General features: G+C 52.8%; 1 protein-coding gene across 8 annotated transcripts in view; it reads right to left on the reverse strand.

Annotated features, from left to right (window-relative positions):
- The window catches only part of ANKS1A (ankyrin repeat and sterile alpha motif domain containing 1A), a 125149-nt gene that overhangs the window by 20009 nt on the left and 80930 nt on the right, over window positions 1-24210 (reverse strand). For 5 of the 8 annotated variants that reach the window (XM_061442581.1, XM_061442584.1, XM_061442583.1 and 2 more), the window contains 11 exons: window positions 23423-23529; window positions 8184-8282; window positions 7678-7830; window positions 6867-6974; window positions 4055-4219; window positions 3623-3748; window positions 2843-2914; window positions 2350-2436; window positions 1861-1998; window positions 1257-1427; window positions 670-768 (listed from right to left, as the gene is read on the reverse strand). In XM_061442581.1, the coding sequence (XP_061298565.1) occupies window positions 670-768; window positions 1257-1427; window positions 1861-1998; window positions 2350-2436; window positions 2843-2914; window positions 3623-3748; window positions 4055-4219; window positions 6867-6974; window positions 7678-7830; window positions 8184-8282; window positions 23423-23529 (1325 nt within the window). The remainder of the gene's footprint in view (window positions 1-669; window positions 769-1256; window positions 1428-1860; window positions 1999-2349; window positions 2437-2842; window positions 2915-3622; window positions 3749-4054; window positions 4220-6866; window positions 6975-7677; window positions 7831-8183; window positions 8283-23422; window positions 23530-24210) is intronic. The other 3 variants (XM_061442588.1, XM_061442587.1, XM_061442585.1) reach the window with 1 other exon arrangement.

The raw sequence follows: 24210 nt of genomic DNA on the forward strand, positions 1-24210 counted from the left end.
CACCCGTGAATCTGGGATTCAAAGCATGGGGAGGCTGCTGCTCTGCCTAACGCCCATCCCAAAACCACGCACGAGTGCAGGGAAGCAGCTCCCCACACACACCGAGTCCTAAATGTGAGCTAAAGCATGTCTAGCCACATCAGTCTCAACCCAGCACCTTGAGCAGAGCTCCTGTGTTAGGCCTGCAAGCCCCTGTGACCATTAGTGACAGCTTCACTTCCTTCTACAAACAAGCATGAAAAATACAGAGTGCTATAAAGATGGCACTGTAAGAAGCAAAATAAAAGAGGCAGAGGGAGAGGGGACACAGCTCTGGCAGGTGAACTCCCAAGTGATTTACTCTCCTGACCAAGCACGGCTCTTTCATCTTGTCCTCCTTAATCAGGATCCTACAGGAAGGTTAACAACACCAGAAAGAGCAACGCAGTTAGTTGAGAGCTGCCACTCTACATCAGCAGGGGAGGGTATGAGGACATGAGTGCTTTATCCCTGGGGTTCATCTGAGCCCATGGCACGGCCCTGGAACGAGCAGGGAGGGGAGACAGCAGCGAGGCAGGACACAGGAGCACAGCAAGAGGCACGGGAAGCGGGGAGGCGGGCGGGCTGGTGGCAGCTGGGGTGGCCCAGGTCGGATCACAACGGAAGGTGGCAGGAAGAAGGGTAAAGAACCTTGGCTCCGGGACTAACAGACTGCAGCGGCAGGTAGGAGGGGCGGTGTGTTGTACACGTGTGACAGTAACAACAGCGGGTGTCGGGAGGGAGCGGCACCTGAGCGGGGGGAGCAAGCACAACACAGACAAAAGGAGACATTAAAGGAAGGCAAAGGCTTATGCAGCAGTCTCTGCTCCTCAGCAGCTCCAGCCTTGGGTGGTTTTGGCTACAGGAGCATTCCCACACTGCAAACTGCAGGTTATCTACTATGTACTGTGGCCCTGGTGGGTTTGCACAATGGAAGCTGCACTGGACCCAACAGGGTACTTAGATCACATCCCACCCAGGATATTCCCACCTTGGCTTGTGCTCATCCTACCAGGGGAAGCCCTAACACTGCAGCAGGACTGCTACCAGAGTCACAGACACTGCAACATCAGTGGTGCCTACAGCTATGGGTGCCCTATCTGTACCTAAAGGCACCCTTTATGCAGCTACAGGCACCTTGTCTGTGCCTGGGCTCCCCTCACCACCAAGGGGAAGGTTTAAGTGGGTGTTTAAGCCCAAGGGAAATCCCAGATCCCCCCCGGCCCTCAGGCACTCACTGCAGATTTCCTCATGCCAGCTCGTGGCTTAGGCACCGGTTTGGAAGATTTTGTTTCAATGGCTTCTCCTGCCCCAGCACCCAGGGGCTTTGCTCTCTGGGCTTGGAGGGCCAGCTGATAGGCCACCTCGAACGCCTGCCCCAACGTGAGGATGATCTCGTACGTCAGGTTCTTTGGAGAGAACACACAAAACACAGAGCAGTTTAGCAGCGGTTTGCATTGTAAAGAGAAAAAAGCCAGATCATCTGGTACAGCTGATTCTGCCTGAGAATAAAAGCAAGTTCTGCTCCCCCTCATACAGTGAATGAAAGGCTGTTAAATCAGCCTGTTACACCCAGCATAGCTGAGAGTGTATTAGGGCTTTGTATATTCCCCAGGAGGGGAAAACTCTCTTTATACTGGAGACTACAGTAACGAAGCCACACAAATGTTCTGTTTGTCGACAGAGCTCCAAAGTAAAGGCATTTTGAACCAGGACTTTGAAAGGCTTATTTTAGGTGAAAGAACCTTGATCCTGGTCTGTGACTGCCCAACAAAGCTGAGTGCTGAAACAAGGGGGCTGCAAAGGACCGCAACACGCTGGGAGATGCAGTAACACACTCACCACATCCACGGTGCTGAAGACGTGGCAGTAGTGGTGGCTGGTCTGCAGGTCCTTGGTGATGTAGGCAAAGGTGCAGAGATCCTCAGGGTCCTGAGCAGCGCAGGAGATGTTCCGGATCTCGTGCTCAGCAATGACATTCTGTCAGGGTCAACCATAAGCACTTCTCACCCTTCTGGGGATGGCAAATATACCCAGCAAACCACCTGGTGGCTGTGGCACGTGTGTACCGGGGCCAGGAAGCAAAGCAGGTACTGGCAGAGGGGGAATCTCCCAGCCAGACCAGTTCTAGCTCCCTCCCATGGCAGGAATCAATGGAAACGCGGTCCACAAACAGCCAGTCTGCCAAGCCTTTGGCGTTCAGGTAACACCACCACCTTGGTGCTCTCCCATAGCCCAGGTAGCTCCTTGAGCCAAGAAATGTGACCTGCATCCCCTGGGGCTGCAGGTCTTGTCCTTCCAGACACCAGCTCCAAGGCACCTGAAGCTCACCTTGTTTGAGGCATCGATGAATTTCACCCCTTTGTACGTGATGGACAGTATAATGGTCGGGATCTTCTTCATATGCTCTGTGGATTTCTTCAGAAACAAGAACATTAAAGTGACCAGTTGTGAATAAATGCTCCCTCCTTTGCCAGGGCCCCAGTCCATCCCAGAAACCCCAGGCCCCACAAAAGCAGGCTTTGGGGGTCCTGGACCAGGAGAAGGAAAACCTGAAATGCACCCAGCACCCCTTTCCCCAGGGAAAACACCAGTTCTCCCACTGCACAGACCTTCCAGCTATGGGGAAGTGCTGGGGGGAGTTCAGCAGCAATAGCATAACCTGTTATGGGTGCTCTGGGGCCCTGCTCTGCCCATGGGCAGGGTTTGGGGATCCACAATTTCACTGAGACCTCCCCATTTGGGGAGCCACAACTCCCCGAGATCTCCACATCACCCACCACATCCTGTGAGTGAAGCCCCCCTGTACCCATGGCTTCCGTACCCTCATCTTGGCACAGGCATCCTGCGTAGACTCTGTCCCCCGGAGGTCTTTGATCAACATGGAGCCCAGGTACTGTTTGGGAGAGAGAGAGATGTTAAAGGCTTCAGGCAAAAAACCCTGCAACAGCCAAGGGAATGTCATGGCCCAAGAGCAGCCAATAGCCATTGATCACAGAATCCCAGCCTGGTTTGGGTTGAAGCTTCCCCAGCTCCAACCCCTGCCATGGGCAGGGACCCCTTCCACTAGAGCAGCTTGCTCCAAGCCCCTGTGTCCAACCTGGCCTTGAACACTGACAGGGATGGGGCAGCCACAGCTTCTCTGGGCACCCTGTGCCAGCGCCTCAGTACCCTCACAGGGAAGAGCTTCTGCCTTAGATCTAACCTGAACTTCCCCTGTTTCAGTTTGAACCCATCACCCCTTGTCCTATCACTACAGTCCCTGATGAAGAGTCCCTCTCCAGCAGCCTTGGAGCCCCCTTCAGACATGGAAGCTGCTCTGAGGTCTCCACGCAGCTTCTCTTCTCCAGGCTGAACAGCCCCAGTGTTCTCAGCCTGGCTCCATACAGGAGGTGCTCCAGCCCCTGAGCATCCTCGTGGCCTCCTCCAGCAGCTCCATGTCCTTCTTATGCTGGGGATACCAGAACTGCACACAGTGCTGCAAGTGGGGTCTCAAGAGATGATGGATGGGGAGGGGCAGGTCACTCAGGGACGGAGGAAGCAACAACAACCTGACCCTGGAGCCTCCTCATCCTCAACACCCCACGAGTCAAAAGACACTTACATTGGCCTCATACCCGCAGGACTCGAAGATGAGCTTCTCTGGCTGGTGCTGCCAGTTCTGGACTGGGGCGTAGGGGGCAGCCAGACTGGGGGGGCGCAGGGTCAGCTTTGACTCCCGACGGTCCTCCTGCAGGGCAAGAAACATGATGTGAAGCCACAACAGGTCCAGCTGGGGTTGAAACACAGACCTTGGGAGCGTTCTTGGGCTGGATGCAACTGAGGTTCAAAATGGCCATGGCCAAGTCCCACTCCCAAGGGGCTGGGAGGAGGCAGGATGCTGCCAGTGACAGTGCTGGCTCTGATGCCTGTGGACTCTGTGCCTGACCCCCCGACACCTCTGTGTCATCCCGACTCCTCACTGGCTCCAGAGAGGGGGGATCCTGCACTGAGCTGCACAGAGGGGCCCTGAGGACACGCAGAAGCACCCGCTGACCTGGGCTTTGTAGCGCTCAGCTCTGGAGTAGGGAGCAGCCTCGGTGCCTCGGTCCTGCTGCCTCTTGCCGGTGTCCCCGCAGGGCAGCAGCAGATCAGCAGATCTGCCCGTGCAGGAGTCGTTCTGGCTCAGGGGGGACGACGCCTGGGACATCAGGTCCTGGCACTGAAACAAGCGCACACCACGAACCCCAGTCAGCCCGTGCTTAGCTGAGACACTCCTCATCCCCTCAACAGTGCCAGCGCGCACTGAGCAGAGTTAAGGGGGTCAGCTCCTGCTCTGCAGGCTCCTGCCTCCCTGTCCTCCCATCCCACCATTTGTTTGCCACACAATACCCCTGGGTTTGCTCCAGGACGGCTGTGCAGCCCCTTCTGCTGAGAGCATCCCAGGAGAGACACTGAGCCTTGGCCAGGGTGGTTACAGAGGAACAGGCTCCACTAAAGCACTAAGCAAGGCACTTGAAGCTGCTGCTGCTGCTAAGCCACCCCAGGAGAAAAGCCCTGGGAGCCCTGCAAGAGCCCAGCCCAGATGCCCGACAGCCTGGCTCTTACTGCAGGCAAGATCCACGGCCTGGACGTGCCAGCCAGCCCAGCAGACAAAGTGGGAAGCTCACAGCTGCAACACACATTAATCCTATTCAACAGACTGCCTTAATTTGCCATTGACGATCTTCCGCTCCCCACGCCAGAGCCAGGCTCCGGATCCCACCAGCTGGAGCACCAGGAAATGCTGTAAATGGCCCATTCTCTCCCACAGCCTCCTTGTAGAGCATAGCAATCAGTGGAGGCTGCACCAAAGGACTGCTCTCCCCCACAGACAACCCCCCTGTGCCTGCAGGAGTGGATCCTCAGCTGCCTGCTGCCCAGCAGGGGTTCTGTAGTTGGAAGAGGGCAGCGGGGTGAAGGTGCAGGGCTTGTACGTGGCTCCTGAGCACCCGTTCCCAGTGCAGTATCAGGGTAAATCCCCTTTTTTTTACACCAGAACCTCAGTTCCTATAAAATCCCATGTAAATAAGCAGGACATAGCAGCTCAACTCACTTCAGCTCATTGAAAAGCTTTGGGAATCCAAAACAAGAGGGAAGAGCTGTGCAGGGCAAGGACCAGATGTCTGGGATGGGGAACCTCCAATTCCTGCTCCAGGAAGCTAATTTGCAAGCACTGGGAGGAAGCAGGATGCTGTGCTCCCACTCCATGGCACACTGCCCTGCTCCTGAGGCCACAGGTGAACTGCAAAATCAATGGGGTTTGCCAAACTCCTCTCTCAAATGCCAGTTTTCAGGAAGAACAGTGAATGAGGCAGCCAACCCCCATAACCAAGGGCCTGACATCCCACAGCAAAAAACCACCATCCATATCGAGTGCAGCAAGAGTGAGAGAAGCCCAACCAGCCCAGGTAGAGAGATCTCAGACTCCCAACCAGCACAATCAGAACAGGTCCCAGCTGCATCCCATCCCAGCTGAGCCGTGCCACATTCCTCCCTGTGGGAAGGCTGCCTTACATCTGGCCAGGAAACAAGGGGAAGAAAGTCAGCTCTGTTCAGCTCTCTATTCAGTGCAGGCACCCACCTTGCATAGAGGCACCTGACTGAAGGAGCTGCCTAATGCTTCCCATGGGGAGGCAGCCAGAACCTGACCTGCAAGGGCTGAACATCATCTCCCAGCTCTCATTTCTGAAAGCCGAGTTGGACAGGCCCTTGGGTGACATGGTCTAGTGGAAGGTGTCCCTGCCTATGGCAGGGGGTTGGGACTGGATGAGCTTAAGGTCCCTTCCAAGCCAAACCACTCTGATTCTATGATTTCAACAGCAGGGTCACGCCTGTGCGAGGATTTGCTGCCTGGGTCGCTGGAGTAGATGAAGGTGAAAAGCTGATACAACTGGCCACATCACTACTTCCAGCACTGCTGTGTGCACACACTTGAGCTTTGTTTTACACAGGAAGATGCAGTTTGACCCACACAGAATAAAGCCCAGTGTGGGTAAACTCCTTCACCACTTCCGCTAGAGCACAACTGAACAAACCAACGGCGACATTCGCTGTTGTGGGGCAGGAAGTGGACAGGACAAAATCACAGCTGTTATCTGTTTTAACTCTGGCCAAGAGCTCCGGGTGCTCCGGCCAAGCCAGAGCCAGCCGGGCTGTTATTCCCCAAGTTCTGCTTGCCCACGGAGTGGGAGTTCTGGGCTCTGCACTATCCCCAGCAGCAGCCAAGGTGCATCCATGGGAACTGTTAACAGCAAACACCTCCTCCTCCACGCAGCCAGATGTGCAGTTGCCTCAGTGCTTCGAGAACTTCCTTCCAAACCACCCAGTATCTGAGAACCAGGAGGAACCCAAGCTGCCAGGTCAGACTGATTACTTTTAATGAGAAACAACCTCTTTAGGTTTTATCCTTTCCTTCTTTTCCACAGCAATGCAGTTTTCAAAGATCACTCTCTATGCTTATTACTCTCAATCCTTACCTTCAAAGAAGTTTTAACTTCAATATTGACATTGTAGTGGGGTTCCCCCCCTTTTTTATTGATTTTGCTAAGCAGAATTTCCTGTGCATGAGAGCAGCAGAGGAAAGCTGAACATGGCTGAGCTCTGAGCCTCGATACCCAGCCAGGACCTGAGCTCTCAGTAAACATCCTCAACACATCCCTGAGTCCCCAAGGGTGAGAGCTGCTCATTAGAGAGGGAACAGTTATTCCTGGCAGACTCAGGTTTAGCTCTGTGAAGAAAGGGATGGAAGTGAAGGGCAGAGGGAAGCTCCCAGCCAGTGCTGAGCACGTCCTGCACAGACCCGGGCAGGGACACAAACACTGACTCACTCTCAGCTGCGAGAAGCGCGGTGGCTTTGCTGGTGGCTCCTCGTACGGTCTGTCTGCCAGGGAGGCGATGATCCGCTTCCGATGGCCCAGCAGGTTCACCTTCAGCACCTGCAGGGACAGCCCACGGTCACTGGGGGTTTTCCTGCCCTGGGCACAAGCAAAGCTTCCCCTCCTGGAGCTGTGCTGTTCCTGTGTAACACGTCTGAAGGCTGTGCTGCCATTCAGCGGGACCTCAATAGGCTGGAGAATTGGGTAAGGAGAAACCTAATGAGGGTCAACCAGGGCCAGTGCAGGGTTCTGTGCCTGGGGAGGAAGGACTCCAAGTACCAGCACAGGTTGGGGCTGACCTACTAAAGAGCAGCTCAGCTGAGAAGGACCTGGGCTTGCTGGTGGATGACAAGTTGACCATGAGCTGCAGTGTACCCTTGAGCCAGGAGGGACAAGAGTATCCTGGGGTGCATCAGGAGTGTGGCAGCAGGTTGAGGAAGGGGATCCTCCACCTCTGCTTGACCCTGGTGAGGCCACATCTGGAGCACTGTGTCCAGTTCTGGGCTCCTCAGTACAAGAGAGACAAGGAGCTACTGGAGAGGGTCCAGCGGAGGGCACCAGGGTGATCAGGGGTTTGGAGCATCTCTTTTATGAGAGACTGTGGGAGCTGGGCCTGGTTAAGAAGAGCAGGGGACTGGACCAGATGATCTCCAGAGGTCCCTTTCAACCTTAATGATTCTGGGGTTCTGTGACTCACTGCAAGTCAAAGCCCCAGAGAGAACATGGGCAGGACCTCACTGCATGGCAGCAGGGTAACACTCACATTTACTATTTCAAGCTCCCAGAGGTTTTTCACAGTGTCAATAGAGCTGTAGCCACTCGAGAGGAAGGACTGGATGTAATCCTGCAGCCCCAAGGAGTCGAGCCATGCAGGAACTGAAGGCTGGCTGTTCCCATCACAGCCCAGGGGTTTCAACTGTAAAAGCACAAGATAGGGGTTAAAAGCCCCAGGCATACAGCACCAATTAAAAGCAGTTTAAAGGCCATCATCATCCCCACTAGAAGCTTTAAAGGAAAAAAGTCACCCTATAAATAGGAAACGCACTTGGGATCAAGACTGGCAGAAGGGACAGCCACCCTCTCCCCTGCAGTCATCCCATCCACGTAGCTTGGCAGATGAATATACTCTTCCTCCTCCTTGTTATTCCCAAAACCCTTCCCACAACCCTTGTGATCCTTGGAGTTACAGGGACTGGCTTCTGCTTCCTCTGCTTCCACCCCACCGGGCAATGCCCCCTCCCTGCTTCACATGATGGTGACAGCACTGACCTTCGGGAGGGAGCGAGCGGCCTGGAGCAGCTTCCGCCGGTGCTGTGGGTCACTGATCCCAATGTCCCGAAGGTCCTGGTCTTCCATGACATTGCAGCCCTGCAAGGACAGGAAGAGGTGACATGGCAGTGGAGGACAACAGGAGCAGAGATCGTGCACTACAGCAGCCTCCTGACCTCACCTACCAGTATGGCCCCAGAGCAGGAGGAGGAGGGTCCCAAGGATGGCAGCTCTGCCCCATGAACTGAGGGCTGACACGAGAGGGGCAGCAGCACAGACAGCATCCGTGGGGCAGAGCACTGCCATCCCCTCTCTCCCTCCTGCAGCCTGCTCAGCGCAACCTCCTCCTCCTCCAGCCATCAGATTTCAGCCATTGCTCACAGCCACCTCCCTGTTTGATGCTTTAATCGCTGCATAGCAAGCCCCAAGTAAACCCCAGCTCCCCTCCACCCCTGGTGCCCGAGTAGGGCACTTGGCTCTGCCCAGGCTCCCTCCACAGCCACAGAAAAACCTGATTTTCTTCCATGAGATCCGGCAAACTGGCAAAGGTTGGATTTATCCTCCATTCCTTGGGCAGGGGAGCAGCTCACCCCACTGGCAGCGAGTCAACGCACACTGCTCTGTTTAAGCCCATTTTTTGCCCCCTTTTCTCCTGCAGAGCAGCAGCAGACGCATGCAGAGCACACTGATTTACCTCCCTTAAGATCTTCCATCACAACCTGCTTCCCAGCCCCTCGTACCTGGGGAGAGGTCAGTGGGAAGCGCGGGCACGTCTCCCCATGGCTGCAAGAGCTGTTTGACAGAGGCTTCAGCTTGAGCCCAGAGCCCTCTCCCCAGCCCTGCCTCCCTCTGCTCTCAGGAGAGCCCCAGCTGAAGGTCTGAGCTGACAGAGCTTCGCTGTTCCACATTCGGGTTTTATAAGAGAAACCTAATTAAAACTGGCCATGGGGCAATCTGCTGCTGCAGGGCGATGCAGGCTGCAGAACAGACCGGCCGCGGCTGCAGGAGGGAAAGGAGAGGGGAAGATTGCCAAGGGTCCTCTGTAAAGGGCAGCAAATGTTCTGTATTCCAGCCTTTTGGTAGTTTCTGCAGTATTTCAGCTATGTACTACCTGCTGTAAATACACACACTACACACCACACACTACACACCACACATCACACACTACACACCACACATCGCACACCACACACCACACACCACACACTACACACCACACATCACACACTACACACCACACATCGCACACCACACACCACACACTACACACCACACACCGCACACTACATACCACACACTGCCTGCTGTAAATACACACACTACACACCACACACTGCCTGCTGTAAATACACACACTACACACCACACACTACGTACCACACACTACATATCACACACTGCCTGCTGCAAATACACACACTACATAGAACAGAATCATAGAATAGTTCGGGTTGGAAAGGACCTTACGATCATCTAGTTCCAACCCTCTGTGCCATACACTACCTGCTTTAAATACCACAGCCAAACCCGAAAGCAGTGGCACCCACCAGAAAGTGGCAGAGGAGGAGGAACAGCCCTTCCCTCTGCCCCCTCCCTTTCAGGTGCCCCTGGACAAGCACCCGGGGCAGTCCTTTGGGGATGGCCTGAAGAGAGTCACTGGGTGCATTTCACAGAGCCAGGCCTGCAGCCAAGTGGTGCCTGGCTCACAGAACCCCAGAATCATTCAGGTTGGAAGGGACCTCTGCAGATCATCCTGCAGGGGCACGGGGCCACACTGCCTCTCTTGCACCCCACATCCTGCAGGCAAGGCCATGCGAAACCCCCGGGTCTCAGCCTGGGGGCAATGCTGCCCCCAGAGCCCTCTGCAAGGATGTAACCATGTCACACGAGCTGTTCTATGCACCTGGTAAATTACAAATACATTAAAACCTAATTTTAAAGGGCATTTTGTTGGTTTAGGCTCCAAGGGTGCCCGTTTGGTGCAAGAGCAGCGCCAGGCTCCTCTGCATTGAGAGCAATGCAACGTAAGGAGGCTGCTGCTGTCAGAAGCAGTGATCGCTCCAGCTTGTTGGCAGCAGCATCCCACCACAACAAATTGGAACATCCCTCCCCTTTCTTGCTCACAGATTTTAAGCTACAGAGCGACATTTAAATGTGGATTCCTGTAACAGCAGGGGATTGTGTGCTCAGTTCAGGGGAAGAGGGAAAGGATTAAAGGCAGCTTAACTCCCTGCACGCGCCTTACCTTGCACAAGTGTTTCCGCATGAAGGTCCCTGGGAAGCAGAATATGTGCAAGGAATTAATCTACTAAAGGGAGAGAGCTTTGAAAGGGCTTTTTTAAATGGTCAGGAGGTGGCTAGAGCAAGTGATGCGATTTCTCCTGTAAGCCTGGCGAGCAAAGCACTACTGCCCTGCCTGCAAAGGCAAGCACAGGAAGGGACTGAGCTACTGAAGTCCCTGCAGCAGGTTAACACCACACCTTGGGTACCTGAAACCTGCTGTTCCTAACACCTCAGCCCACCCTGCTCCCCCAGCCTGCCCCATCTGGGTGCTCTGGTGCTTAAGGGCTCTGTTAGGAGATGGTGGCAGCAGGTGCAGGAGCTGGAGGAGGATGTGAGCAAGGGCACAGCTCACAGCAAACACTTCAAGCCCCAGCCCGTACAGCAGGGACGGGTGGCAGCCAAATGAGCTGTGACAGTGGTGATGTGTAATAGTCCTGTATAAAAATTAAACAAGCTTGCTGATCCTATTTAATTTTAATCACGCTCATTTTCCAACGTTGAGCCTTTCTGGTGCTAATCCACTTTAGCACAGCCACGTTTCAAGCTGGCACTCTCCAGGAAGCCTGGTTTATGCTGACACAGTGCCAGGCCCAAGGCAATAGGTGTTCTCCCACTTTTGGCATCTCAAATTCAAGGAAAATGGCTTGCTATGGAGCGAGGATCCAAGCTGGTTAAATACTGTAAAGCCTTCAGCTTTCTTCAACACTCTTTACTTTTATGTGTCACATTAAATTCCCTCAGTGCCAGTCGTATTCTCAGGGTACTTAACAAGGATAGACAGAGCATAGTTCCGAATAAATCATTACAGCCTACAGAGCATGAGCCTCCGCTTAGAGAAACGTCCTTTAAACCCATCCAGGTTTATCTCCTATGAAAAAGAAAATAATCTGCCACTAAACCACACAAACACAAACACACTGGAGATCTTTTAACCTCTGCCAACCCCACAGATGAGCTGTTTAAAACAGACTTTAAACCTGTTTGCATTTCACAGACAAAAGCCAAGGGCCAGAGATGCTCTGCCTGGACCACCGCTGCCCCTTGCCTCTGAGTCGCGCTCCTCTGGCACAGCGATGGCCTCCGGTTTAGGCAGTGCCCTGCTCTCTGCTCCTGCAGAGCCACCTCTGCTCAACCAGCAATGGCTTGGCACAAAAAGCCCCTAAGCAAGGGGGGTTCTCAGCCGTGGTGACCCAGCTGGGTCCTTCCCTGCCTCTCCTGCCCATGAGCTAAAGCACCAGAGGTTTTAACCTCGACAGGAGGAAGAACTCCTCCCCACTGAGGGTGCAGAGCTGCAGGGGGGATGTGGAGCCTCCCTCCCCGGAGACGTTCAAACACACCATGGACACGTTCCTGGGTGCCCTGCTCTGGGTGGCCTTGCCTCGGCAGGGGTTGCCCCGCATGATCTCCAGAGGGCCCTTCCAACCCCAAGGACTCTGGGATCCCACCTGCTTTCAGCCCCGTCCTTCCTGACCTCTGCATCACCAGCTCGCACCGGGCACTGGGCTCCTGAAGGCTCTGCCCCGATCCAGGCAAGAGCCACTTCTCTGCTGCGCCACGGATGGGACAGCCACGGGCACGGAGGAAAGGGGAGCGAGGCGATCACCACCCGCTGAAACAGCCTCTGGTTACACAGCGCTGCTCAGAGGGAGGCTGCAGAACTTCAGCAGAGCCGCTCCCCTTCGGCACTGGCAGAGGTCGGCACCAAACCAGGCCAAAAGCTGCCAGCTCCAAGTGCCCGTGGAGGGGTTCGAGCGGTCCCGGCCCCCCTCCAGGCCCTCTGAGGACGGGACCAGCAAAGGCCCGAGGTGGGGGAGAGGAAAGCTCTCAGGGACAAGCCCTGCTGTGAGCTCCGTGCTCCTGCAGCAGCCGCAGAAACGCTGCTCAGGATCACAGACCTACCCCAGACTTTATTCCCTGTGACAACTGCGTTTTACCTCGCGCCCCTCTCTGCTATTGGGCTGAGCAGGGCGAGCGCAGCTCAGGACTGCACCAGGCCAAAGCTCTTGATTCCCTCCACGCTGGGGGAGTGGGGAAGATCGGAACCCCCCGTTCCCCCCAGCACCTCCCCATCACAGAACCATGGCATCAATGAGCTCGGGAAAGCCCTTTCAGCTCATCCAGTCCAACCCTTACCCCAGCACTGCCCAGGCCACCCCTAACCCATGGCACTGAGGCCTCGTCTCCACGCTGTGTGAACACTTGCAGGGACGGTGACTGCAGCCCTGCCCTGGGCAGCCTGTTCCAATGCCTGAGCACCCTCTGGGGCAGGAATTGTTCCTCAGCTCCATCTAAACCTGCCCTGGGGCAGCTTCATCTACACAAGGGTAAACACACACCCAGATGAGCCCTCTTCCACCCCCACCGGCAACCCAAAGAGCCTGAACCGTCAGCCCGGCTGCAGACACCTGAAAGCGGGGAAGGTGAATCCCCCTCTCCCGCTCTCCAGGCAGGCAGAGACCGGCTGCAGACAGCCTGGAGGGGCTTTATTCCCCACTCTTCCTCAGAGCCAAACAGCTTTCTGTGGAAAGGCCCAAATACACGCGACCGTGAGGGGCACCTCTGAACCCCACCTGTGCCCTCTGCATTGCCCTCATGCAGGGCAGTACTCTGCCAGTGACCCGTGCCCTTGGCTGGGCTGCCCCGGAGGATGCTGGCGCAGCCGACCCGCCTGCAGAAACAGGCTTTTAGAGACAGGGTCGCTTTAGTCATGCTTCACATCTTGCTCTGTAATTAAACAGCCTGGAAGGCTCCAGGTTTCTCATTAAAGGCACAAACAGCACAGTCAGAGGGTACACTGTGGGAAGGCGGCGTCCCCTCCTGCTAGTTCGGTGACCCCAAAGGCAAGCATGCCAAAAGCAGAGCTGCTGCAACCTGCCAGCATCCCTCCACCAGGAGGACGCTCTGCAGGCACTTAACTACCCAATTTTCAGACGCTGGTTCTCGCACAGAGCCTGGCTCCAGGCCATCCTCTCCTTCCAGCCAAGGAAAGGCCCCAGGCAAAGGAAGTGTCATATAGGACGCATGGTCTTGTCCAGCCAGCAATGCAGCCGAATGAACCCCGACTGCTGCACTAAGCTCAGGCTAACACAAGTGCTGCCTCTGTTACTAAACCCTGTATTAAAGACAAGCAATGGACTGCAGGGAAGTCGGGGACCAGAATGTGTTTGCTATTAAAAACAACAGATGCAAAACCCAAACACAGCTTTTCCAGACTACAAAGGCTTCTGAAAACATCTACAGCAGAGCGCCTTCAGCTGCATGAGCCAAAGCATCCAGCTTTTCTTACATTAATGCATACAAAGCTCTTTTTCCCTTCAGTACATTCAAGACAATTTGCATCTTATCAAGGATTTTGCTGCCACTGCTATTGCTTTACTTCTGGCAAACAAATGCCTGGATGTGGGAGATGGGAGATGCATCCAGCTTACCACAGACCCAGCCAACAGAGACAATACAAAGCAAGCCTGCAAACAGAGACTGCACCTTCCTTAGCCTCAACACCAATTTCCCCTTTTCAGGCAGAATAAAAAAGGATCAAGAAGCCTCATGCTGGCCATCCTGGGAGCAGCCAGCTGCAGCCTTCAGAGCCTCAATGCAAGCAGGCAGCTCAGGGGTTGCCATCCCGAAGACAGCAGCTCAGTGGCGTGCCCAGCAAGGGGATCTGGTGAGTCCTGCATGGCTCTGCCTGCTCCTGCTGCCAGACTTGTAAAAAACCACTGCACTTCACAGCCCTGCGGCCCCAGGCAGCATCCCAAGGGTAAGGGAAGGCAGGAAAATTCAGACAGATGAGCTACAGCAAAGGTATTCCCGGGAGCAGAACAAGCTGCTGCAGCCAGGAACGAGCTCCCTGTCCCCAGATCTATCAGTAGTTAATGACAAAGAATCACCTTCCCTGCAGGGTTTGGAGGTTGCACATTTGGCCTCATCCAGCCCCTCTGCATGTCCAAACCCATCTGAGCGGGGTACAGGGAGGCACCCACCAGCCTCAACCCGCTGACTGCACAAGGGGCTGGATGGAGCTGTGCTTGGAGTAAAGCCCTGCTAATGTGTTCTGCTCCACAGGACAAGAACAGCTAATGCCTCGGTTAATGGACTAACCTAGAAACAAGTTTGTGCCCTGTCTATCTGTGTGATTTGGACTTGTGGGCTTTTCACTTGAGACCCCCACTGATAGCTCAGAGCTTTTAGAGACCACCAAAAGCTGAAACCTCCCACACCAGAGCCTTGATTACACGGTGCTGAGTACTCACAGCTCCATGAGCCAACCCTGGCTGCTCAACCCCACCAACAAACCTGCACCAGTGGCTTATTTATCTCAGAGCAGGCTCATGACCCCAAAGCTGGGTCCTGCACACCCCAGGGGTCACACAAATACGTATTTGCAATTGGCCTCATGACCCGTGGGGTTTTGTGTTGTCCATTAATGCCATCCACAGTTCAGTGGGAACAAAGGGAAAAGCAGGGTTTGCTTAGCTAAGGGCATGACAACGAAGTCCCACTGGTTGTGGAAAAGGTTCATAGACAAAACCCTGCAATAAATCTCAGATTAGCACACGGCCTCTTCATTTCTGGTTCATTTTCTCCCCCATGCAGCCTGGCAGCGAGACAACAGCAGCGGAGGGGACCCGTCATGCTTGTCAAGTTCACGCAATTTTATTGAGAGGAAGAAACTAAAAGCTGCTTTAATGGCTTTTTGAATGGTTATTGGGCCTGCAGCTACCAAGGAATCAGATGTGAGCATCCAGATCTGGTCCACCCACTTTATTTCTCCAAATCCACTCCAAACTGGCTGCTCCCTGTGCAGTCCATTTCCATCATCTGGGGAGCTGCTGCGTAGCTCTGCTGCCTTCCCCCGGCAGAGCAGCCGGAATGCTCCCTCAAACCCCAGATCATTGCATGTCTCTGCTCTCCCTGTTCCCTTTCAGGGAAATCCCAATCCCCATAACCACGGTGGACAAAGCACAGTCCTCATGAACCGCCCAAGCAGTGTCTGAAACCCACTGGAGAACTATCAAAACAATTCACTTCACTGTATGAATCGATTCCCACTCAAAAGCTAAGCAGAAGCCCTCACACAAGGGGCCAATTCCACCCTTATGTGGTGTCCATCCAGGGTACAATCTACACAGGGGCTCACCTGGTTCCATACTAAAATATTCACCAACAGCTGTAACCACACCAAGTTTTCTCTTCATTTCATAGAATCCCAGACTGGTTCGAGTTGGAAGGGACCTTAAAGCTCCTCCAGCTCCAACCCCTGCCACGGGCAGGGACCCCTTCCACTAGAGCAGCTTGCTCCAAGCCCCTGTGTCCAACCTGGCCTTGAACACTGCCAGGGATGGGGCAGCCACAGCTTCTCTGGGCACCCTGTGCCAGCACCTCAGCACCCTCACAGGGAAGAGCTTCTGCCTTAGATCCAACCTGAACTTCCCCTGCTTCAGTCTGAACCCATCACCCCTTGTCCTGTCACTGCAGTCCCTAATGAAGAGTCCCTCCTCGGCATCCTTGTAGCCCCCTTCAGACACTGGAAGCTGCTCTGAGGTCTCCCTGCAGCTTCTCTTCTCCAGGCTGAACAATCCCAGTGTTCTCAGCCTGGCTCCATACAGGAGGTGCTCCAGCCCCTGAGCATCCTCTGGCTGGAGGCCTCCTCTGGCCTTGCTCCAACAGCTCCATGTCCTTCTTATGTTGGGGACACCAGAACTGCACACAGTGCTGCAAGGGGGGTCTCACGAGAGCAGAGTAGAGGGGCAGGATCACCCCCTTCAACCTGCTGGTCACACATGGGCATGCAGCTCCTTGTCTGTGGGATCTGAGAGAGGTCACTGTTCTTCATAGATCACTACCGAGTGCAAACCACTACTGGAATATGTCAGTTAAGATCTCCCCAGATAACTACTATAAAACGACAAGTTTTATATGGAGACAGAACAAAGCTCGGGGGCACAGGCATGCTCAGAGCATGCTGAAAGCCTGCTTGCTGCCCAGGGGCCCCACATCTGTGAGCCAAGCTGGGTAGTTCTGAAGTGAATCGTGCAAAGCAGAGCTACAACTCACTGAGGCCACCGGGAGATGCCCTGTGCTCCAGCATGACAGGTATGGGATGAGAATGAAGCTTGCACAATGTCAGCCAGCACCCAAACCATGGGGGTTTGCAGGGTGAAGGTGACAGCTCCATCCACATCCTATCCTTTGACATGAGGGCTGTCCTGGGCCCCAGCTGGGCAGAGCTCACTGAGCTGCCCTCCAGCTCTGCTCAAACACCAATCCAGAACCTCAGCTCCATGTTTTCATCATCCACACACACAGAAGAGAGGAAAAAGGCTCTTCCATAACAAAACACTGCAGGTTAACCTAACACAGTGCTGAATTACATTTGATCAAACTAAAGCCAGGACTCTAAATTATTTGTGCACACCCCGTTATTCCAATGCCATCATTTTTTTACCACTTCTGCCCAATTATTATAAACAACAGAAAAAAGCAAGCCAGAGGAGCCCACGGCACTACATGAGGAGAACAGATTTCCCTTTCTGATGCTGTCTCATTGAATCAGTGTTAGCTGCTTTCCACACACTCCATGGGCTTCAACAAGAAAATTAAAAGGCACCATTAAAAGAGGCTGAGGTTCTCTTTTACCTGCTCATTTGTGAATCAAAGTATCTCTGGACTGAATAAAAAGTTCAGCTACAGAATAATGGCACAACTGCCAGAGCATGTGAGGTTTGCCCTTTTCAGATGCCAGCCTGAACAGTTGTCTGGGGTAGCAGCAAAAATTCAGCCCTCCCAGGGAAAGGAAAAGCTTTTGCAAGCATCTCAGACACGTTTATGGGATCTGTGGGACCACAAAAAAAACGTAGTGAGGGTGCAGGTAATGGTATTTCCTTCCCCATTTCTTAACTCCATCATGAATTACTGCAATTCCTTCTTATTACAGTAGCAATGCCTCTTCTTCCCCCAGCACAGCAGAGCCCAGCTTGGCCTCTCCCATGGATCACTCCCATGTTTGCTACAGGACACCAGGGTGCATTTCAAGGTGCAAGACCAGCTTCCCATGGTCTTCCCAAAGGGAACATCTGCTGCAGATGCACTGGTGATCACAGGAGACACGACAGGACCAAGTCTAGGAGCAGCAGAACCCCTCTTACTCCACATTCCTGTGACACTTTGGAGCTACCCCAGCTTATTTCCAGTCAGGCTCAACTCCATGTATAGAGCATCTTTCTGAATGGCACTGCTCACTCACTGCTACGGTTGTGTGATCTGACCTTTTCCTTCCTCCTTTGGTGCAGGAAGAGGCAATGGGTCTCCAGAAACCCCCGGCTGCACTCTGCACGTGGGAGGCAGCAGTGCTGGCTCCTCCTGGGTGGTGGAGTATTCTTGGTTCATTAGTCCTGTTAACATTTGGCAAGCAATTCTGCTGAGGATTTAGCTCGACTTGCAAAGCTTTACTATTGCTAAGTCAAGGGCAGCACAGCCAATGCCGGTAATACTCAGCTACCAGCTTCAATTCAGTCCTGTTTACTCATTGCACAAATAAACCTTTCCCCTCTAATGAAAGAATTCCAGTAGGCTGCGAAGCAGAGAAGGAGAATTTGAAGCACCATCTCCCCTTTAGTCTTTTTTAATCCCCAGCTGGCTGAACAGACTGCTTTTTGAATTAAAGCCTCATATTAGAAGCAGAAGCTGAGTGTCACAGTCTGATTGCCCCAAGCCAGCAATGCTGGCACTGAAGGTCACTCAGTGGCAAGGGAGGATGAGCCAAGGAAGCTGCTCCCTTGGACCACGGGGTGAGTGCTGCGGAACAACAGCAAGGAAACCACAGAAAGGCCCTTTCCTTCCTAGCATTGCCCAGAAACACAACAAAACTGCTGTAATCAACTTAAAGAGAATGTAAGAATTGTTCCAAATACTAACACCTGCAAATTGGGCCACATTTCTGTGCTGGAGAGAGGCTCAAGTCTTGAATAGCCCATTTCTTCCCTCAACCAAGCCAAAAGATTGCACAAGCTGGAATAAATGGCCATCAGTCCCTTCCCAGAAACATGTCCATTGGCAAATAGGCTTTAAGGTCACATCAAATGGATGTTTAAATAATGCTGCTATCTTGTGTTAGCAGTATCCACCCTAAGTGAAGTCAATACTTCATCAACATCATTTACTCTGCACTAGTCATAAACAAACTTGGTTTTGTATTGGACTGTGAAACTGGTCAGTGCCACCGAGATGCTCTCGCGTGCCACGTCCAGCACTGCAGCACTTGGGTTTGTCCTGCACATTTAACAGGAATTTTACATCATGGAAACACTGAGGCAATTCTGCTTTCAGTGCTGGAAGAAAGCAACACATCAACGAGGCCAGTGCTGAAACAGCCTGTCCACAGCATCCCACGCCGGCTCCGGTTCCTAAAACACCCAACGCTTGTGTCAGTCATTGCATTTATGCATTTTCACCTGGGATTCCCTTCTCCTTACCATGATTGTATCAACTCGTTCTTCCCCGATAACCAATTCACAAGCTCTCAAAAATTCCTGCAAGTTCCAAAAGCGAGAACATTCCCAACAAGCCCCAGCACTGCTCAGAACAAATGGGTAGGACAAGTAATACTCTTCTTTGTCCTGAACTCCCAAAAGAGAAACAGCTCTGGCAGAAACACACATCACTGTGGTGCCGTCATCACTCTTGTACCAAAGCAGACCTGAACTGCAATAGTTTGCTGACAACTGAAGTGCTGTCTCACAAGCTTGTGCGCAAAGGGTCCTGCTGGAGCGCGAGGCCTCCAGCTACATCCCTATACAGAGCTGGAATTCCCAAAAGCAGAGAAGCCTCAGCCTGACATTCACAGCCATCTGCTAAAATACACTTTTCCCTTCTCCTTTTATAGGAAAACCTGTAAAATGCTCATGGCTCACATTGTGGCTTACATCTCCAAGCCTGCCTCTTCATGTAGACCTACGGAAACTGCAGGTCTCCAAAGGCACTTTCAATGCTGCCTGTTGAGGTGCAGGAGCAGACCCTGACAAGGGAGCAGGATTCTTGCCCTGGCCCCGCTCAGTGCTTCTCCTCAGTGCTGCGGGAGACGCAGCCTGCAGCAGCCAGACGCATGTCCAGAGAGCACAGCTGATCCCTGGATTGCTGAGAGTGAGGGAATTAATATTATTGGAAACAATGCATGTTTCTGCCTTCCTAGATTAATATCTAGTTAAAGAAGCCCAATCCATTTCATTGAATCATAGAATGGTTTGGGGTGGAAGGGACCTTAAAGCTCCTCCAGCTCCAACCCCTGCCATGGGCAGGGACCCCTTCCATAGAGCAGCTTGCTCCAAGCCCCTGTGTCCAACCTGGCCTTGAACACTGCCAGGGATGGGGCAGCCACAGCTTCTCTGGGCACCCTGTGCCAGTGCCTCAGCACCCTCACAGGGAAGAGCTTCTGCCTAAGAGCTCAGCTCAGTCTCCCTTCTGGCAGGTTAAAGCCATTCCCCTTGGCCTGTCCCTACATCCCTTGTCCCAAGCCCCTCTCCAGGTTTCCTGCAGCCCCTTCAGGCACTGGAGCTGCTCTCAGGTCTCCCCTTCAGGAGCCTTCTCTTCTCCAGGCTGCCGCAGCCCAGCTCTCTCAGCCTGGCTCCAGAGCAGAGCTGCTCCAGACCTCGCAGCATCTCCATGGCCTCCTCTGGCCTCGCTCCAACAGCTCCACATCCCCCTTACAACACTTTCCAACCTCACTTTACCATCCTGCACATTCTTGACTCAATTCCTAAAGGAAATTTCCTAAAGGAAATGAGTCTGGGGGAAAAGGCTTTTGTAATACAGGGCACAAATTAACACAAGAGCCAACTGAAAACATGCAGGGATCTGGAATTCCTGAAAGCAGACCTGGCTAAGCACAGGCTGTAAGAGCACCAAAAAGCACCAGCCAAGCTCTGTACTCCCCAGTTTTTCTCTCTCCGCAACTCTGTACTACCTGCTGGGTAGCCAGTACACTTTAAACATCTACCAGAGCCCTCAACACCTCTGTGGCAGCAAACACCAGATTTCACCCAGTTACCACTGTGGTTACAGAATATGCTCTTTGTTAGACTCTTCTTAACCCTACTTTTAGTTACTACCTGCTGCAGGCTGAGTATTCTTCAGAAGTGTAATGAAGAGCTCTTCTTCCAGGACACTGTCCCTGCTTTACAGCTGTACTATCACTACACATCGGTTTCCTCTTGCAATGCTTTTCTTGTCTACCCACTGGACAAACTGCTTGTTTGCTCACAAACGGGCACCTTGGGGACTCTGGAAGCCACAGGAGCCTGAAAACCCTATGGCCCTCTATGTAGTGTGAGATCTGACACAGAAAACAAGAGTGCTTCTGTATCAAAAGACTCCAACTGCATTTTTGCAGCTAACATTAATTAGCCACACAGCCCATCTGGCAATTTGCAAACTATTACCAGGCATTCTCTGGACCTTGAAATACTTCACATAATGAGGCCCTAACAGAGACTAAGCCTTCACAAAACCCATTTTAACTCCAGGAAAACAATGACACTCAGTTTGACAGATTCTTCGTTAGTGACTGGAAGTGGCACTTCGGAAAGAAACTGTTATGTAAAAACAAAAGGAATGGACAGCCTGGAATGCCAGGAGCAAAAGCATCCAGGTCTTTCAGCGCTCGCTGCACCAGCCAGCTTCAGTGTTTACAGCTTTAATAATTCATCTAAGAACATCAAAATCACTGCTAAAACCAAATTACCTATTTGATCCTCATCCGTACTGCATCCGAACATTTTCCTTCCACAACATCAGAAGCTGAAGGCAAGTAACACCACAGAGAAAGAGGTTCCTAATAATTAAACTTTCATCCCGGGCTGCCTGGATTAGCTTGGAGTTGCCAGGACTTAAAGCAAAGGATTTAAAGCCAGTCTTGCCATGGGTGCCAGAGCCAGCTTCCTAGTGAAAGCGATAAGCAGCCAAAGGGAAATCAGCCAGGGTTTGCAGGAAACCTTTGTTAAATTACTTGACCTTTTAAATTTGGGAGGGATGAACAAGGAGAGCAGCCTATTCCCTGAGACCAGCAGAAGCTGATTCCTGCACTGGGAACAGCTGCCTGGCACTGGGTAGGAAAGAAAACCAGTCAGGCATGAACACTATTAAAAAGCAACTCCTACCATGTACACCATAAAATCCCCCAGTGAGACGCATACAAGGGACCTTTGCTTTCATCTTATAAATAACAAAATTCTGCATCAGTCTGCAACGAAGCGTTGCTATTTACTGCAAATAAGCAGTCAACAAAAATTCCTGCTTCCGAGCCTCCAGCTCCTACCTGGAAAGCGAATTTCCTTCACTATCAAACTTCTGTGCTGCAGAAGGTCCATCACCACACTCATCAGGCAGGGTCAGTCCCAGTAAAGGTGGTTTTATCTGCTGCCTGCTGGAGTGAGCGCAGCCCACAAACACCACAAAAGTCAAAGGTCCACCAGCAGAGGGGATCTGTGGGGCATTATTTCATTTCAATTCCTTGTAGCATACCCAGAGCATCCCACAGGTGCAGTCAGACCACCCCAGCACGCAGGAATGCTGATTCCTCACCCAGAGCTGAACACACAAGCCCAAAGCACAGCAGTCAAGGCTTCATCTGAAGGTTGGGACGAGCCGGGTGGGACACTGAGGGACCAGAGCCCCTCAGAGCTGGACCTGGCTTGGCTGTGGCAGTGCCAGAACCCAGTGAGGGCAACCAGGGCTTCCATGGGGGCAGCTTGCTCCAAATCCTCCCCAGGAAAGAGGGACAGCGCTGCACATGGCTGTAGGACCAGGATAAGGTAGAGGCAGAAGGTTGCATGGTAAGACCATCGCCGGTTGCCAGCAGTTCCTGTACTGAAGGTGCACAAATCACAGTCAAATCCAGCTCTCTAGGGGAGCACTGGCCCTGCCAGGCTAAGGTAGGACGACAAAGGGATAAAGTGCTTGCCATGCAGGCCAGAAGGAATGGCTGGATGCTGCCACAGTACTCAACTTCCAGGGATGCTTAGAGATCCCAAGCCATTCGCAAGTACTGTTGACCAACAGTACCTACCCCTGCTGATTCTTGTTCCTTCTGCAGCTGCCCCACACACACCCCCTCACCACTGCCAGACGGCTGCCGTGTGTTCCAAATCCTGTCACCCAGCTCACAACAGAACTGGCAAGCACACATCCTCCACATCCTCCACACTGTCCACTGTACCAAATGCCAAGGCAGGATATTACATTAGCCCAAATGACTTTTCCAAAGGTTTACAGCCATTTCTAGTAATGCTTTATTTGCAAAACCTGGGAGTCCACGCTCAAACACCATTTCTTTAAGCCATGCAGGAAGAGCCCTCCTGAGCGCCAACATTTTCTGCCTTTGCTGGTCATCATTCCACATGAAATCGCCAGCTAACTGGTTATTTAATAAAACTGGTTATCAAATAAAACCCCTCAACATTAAGCATTACTGTGTTGTCATCATTAGGATTCAGAGCCAACAGTGTCAGTGCAATTGGGTACAGCTCATTTACATCCTGTCTGCATGCTTACAGTAGGTATAGCTCCAACAAGAGTTCCTCCACCTCCTTCACAGTCCACAACACAGACTGCTCAGTGATTTCTTCAAGACGCTACTTCAGTGTTTGAAATTCCCCTTCAGAAACAGGAATTCCAGTTCCCGTTTCTGAAGTAAATTGGGTGGTAAAGATTTCAGAGGCAGAATAAATGAACCTGTATATCAAAATTACAGTGGAATAACTACATCACCTGAATTAAATGCGAAGATGAATGACCCAGACCCAACACAACCCTTACTTCTTTCGTCTGACCTTCCACACCCCCAGGACCATCCTGCTGCGCTGCAGAACCCAGATCTGTGCTGCAGCTGACACGGGGTGTCCATAACAGCTCAAGGTTTGACCAACACATCTGGTAGAGCCCGTGGGGTCCCAGCAGGAACTTACCAGGAAGCGGACATCATCAAAGCCGTTCAAAAGCAGCTTACTCTCATACTGCTGCAGGCCAATGGACTCCAGCCACTCCCCAACACTCTGCTCCAGCATCCGTGAACCTGACGAGAGAGGAATCGGCAGACGCTTGAAAAGGGAGAAACCATTAAGGCGGTAGCAGCGGCACTCTGAGGAAGACAGATGGCATTGCCACATCATAGTCATTACCATAAAGAAACTCAACAAATTATGCTCAGAGAACAACAAATCAGCTGGCAGACAATTCCTCTTGTGTGCACAGAGCATGGACAACGAGCTTCCAGTGCGTCTGTGGGCTCCGGGTTTAATCTGTATCCCGGTTAATGCTCCAAACCAGAATCACCTTGCCCGGGCAGAGTGTTTAGAAGCACTGCTGGGACCAGCACACCTCATGCACTGCTTTCAGGGCGAGTTTCTTGCCAAGCAAACACACGAAGCCCAACCCCATGGGATGCAGATCCACTCCTTGGCTCATCTGAAGGGGGCGGGAGGAGGGCAGAAAACTTTCACCCAAGGCATTCCCAGCCAGTTGGCGACGCGAGGGAATGAAGCAGAGCCACACAGGTCCTCTCATCCATGCAACTTGGGATGCGCTGCCCCAGTCAGCGGGCCAGGAGCAGTGGAGGCACAAAGCAGCTAGAGAGGAAAGACATCTTCATGCAGCTGAGACAACAGAACAGACACGACGGACTCTGAGAAAAGCAGCAGAAGCCAGACTAGAGCAGCTGTCCGCAGGAGACATGCAAGACAAAGAGAGCACACAA

Source organism: Pezoporus flaviventris, unplaced genomic scaffold (assembly GCF_033815535.1).
Source record: "Pezoporus flaviventris isolate CSIRO_AGI_PZ_B2104156 unplaced genomic scaffold, CSIRO_AGI_Pfla_v1 ptg000228l, whole genome shotgun sequence".
Lineage (NCBI taxonomy): Eukaryota > Metazoa > Chordata > Aves > Psittaciformes > Psittacidae > Pezoporus > Pezoporus flaviventris.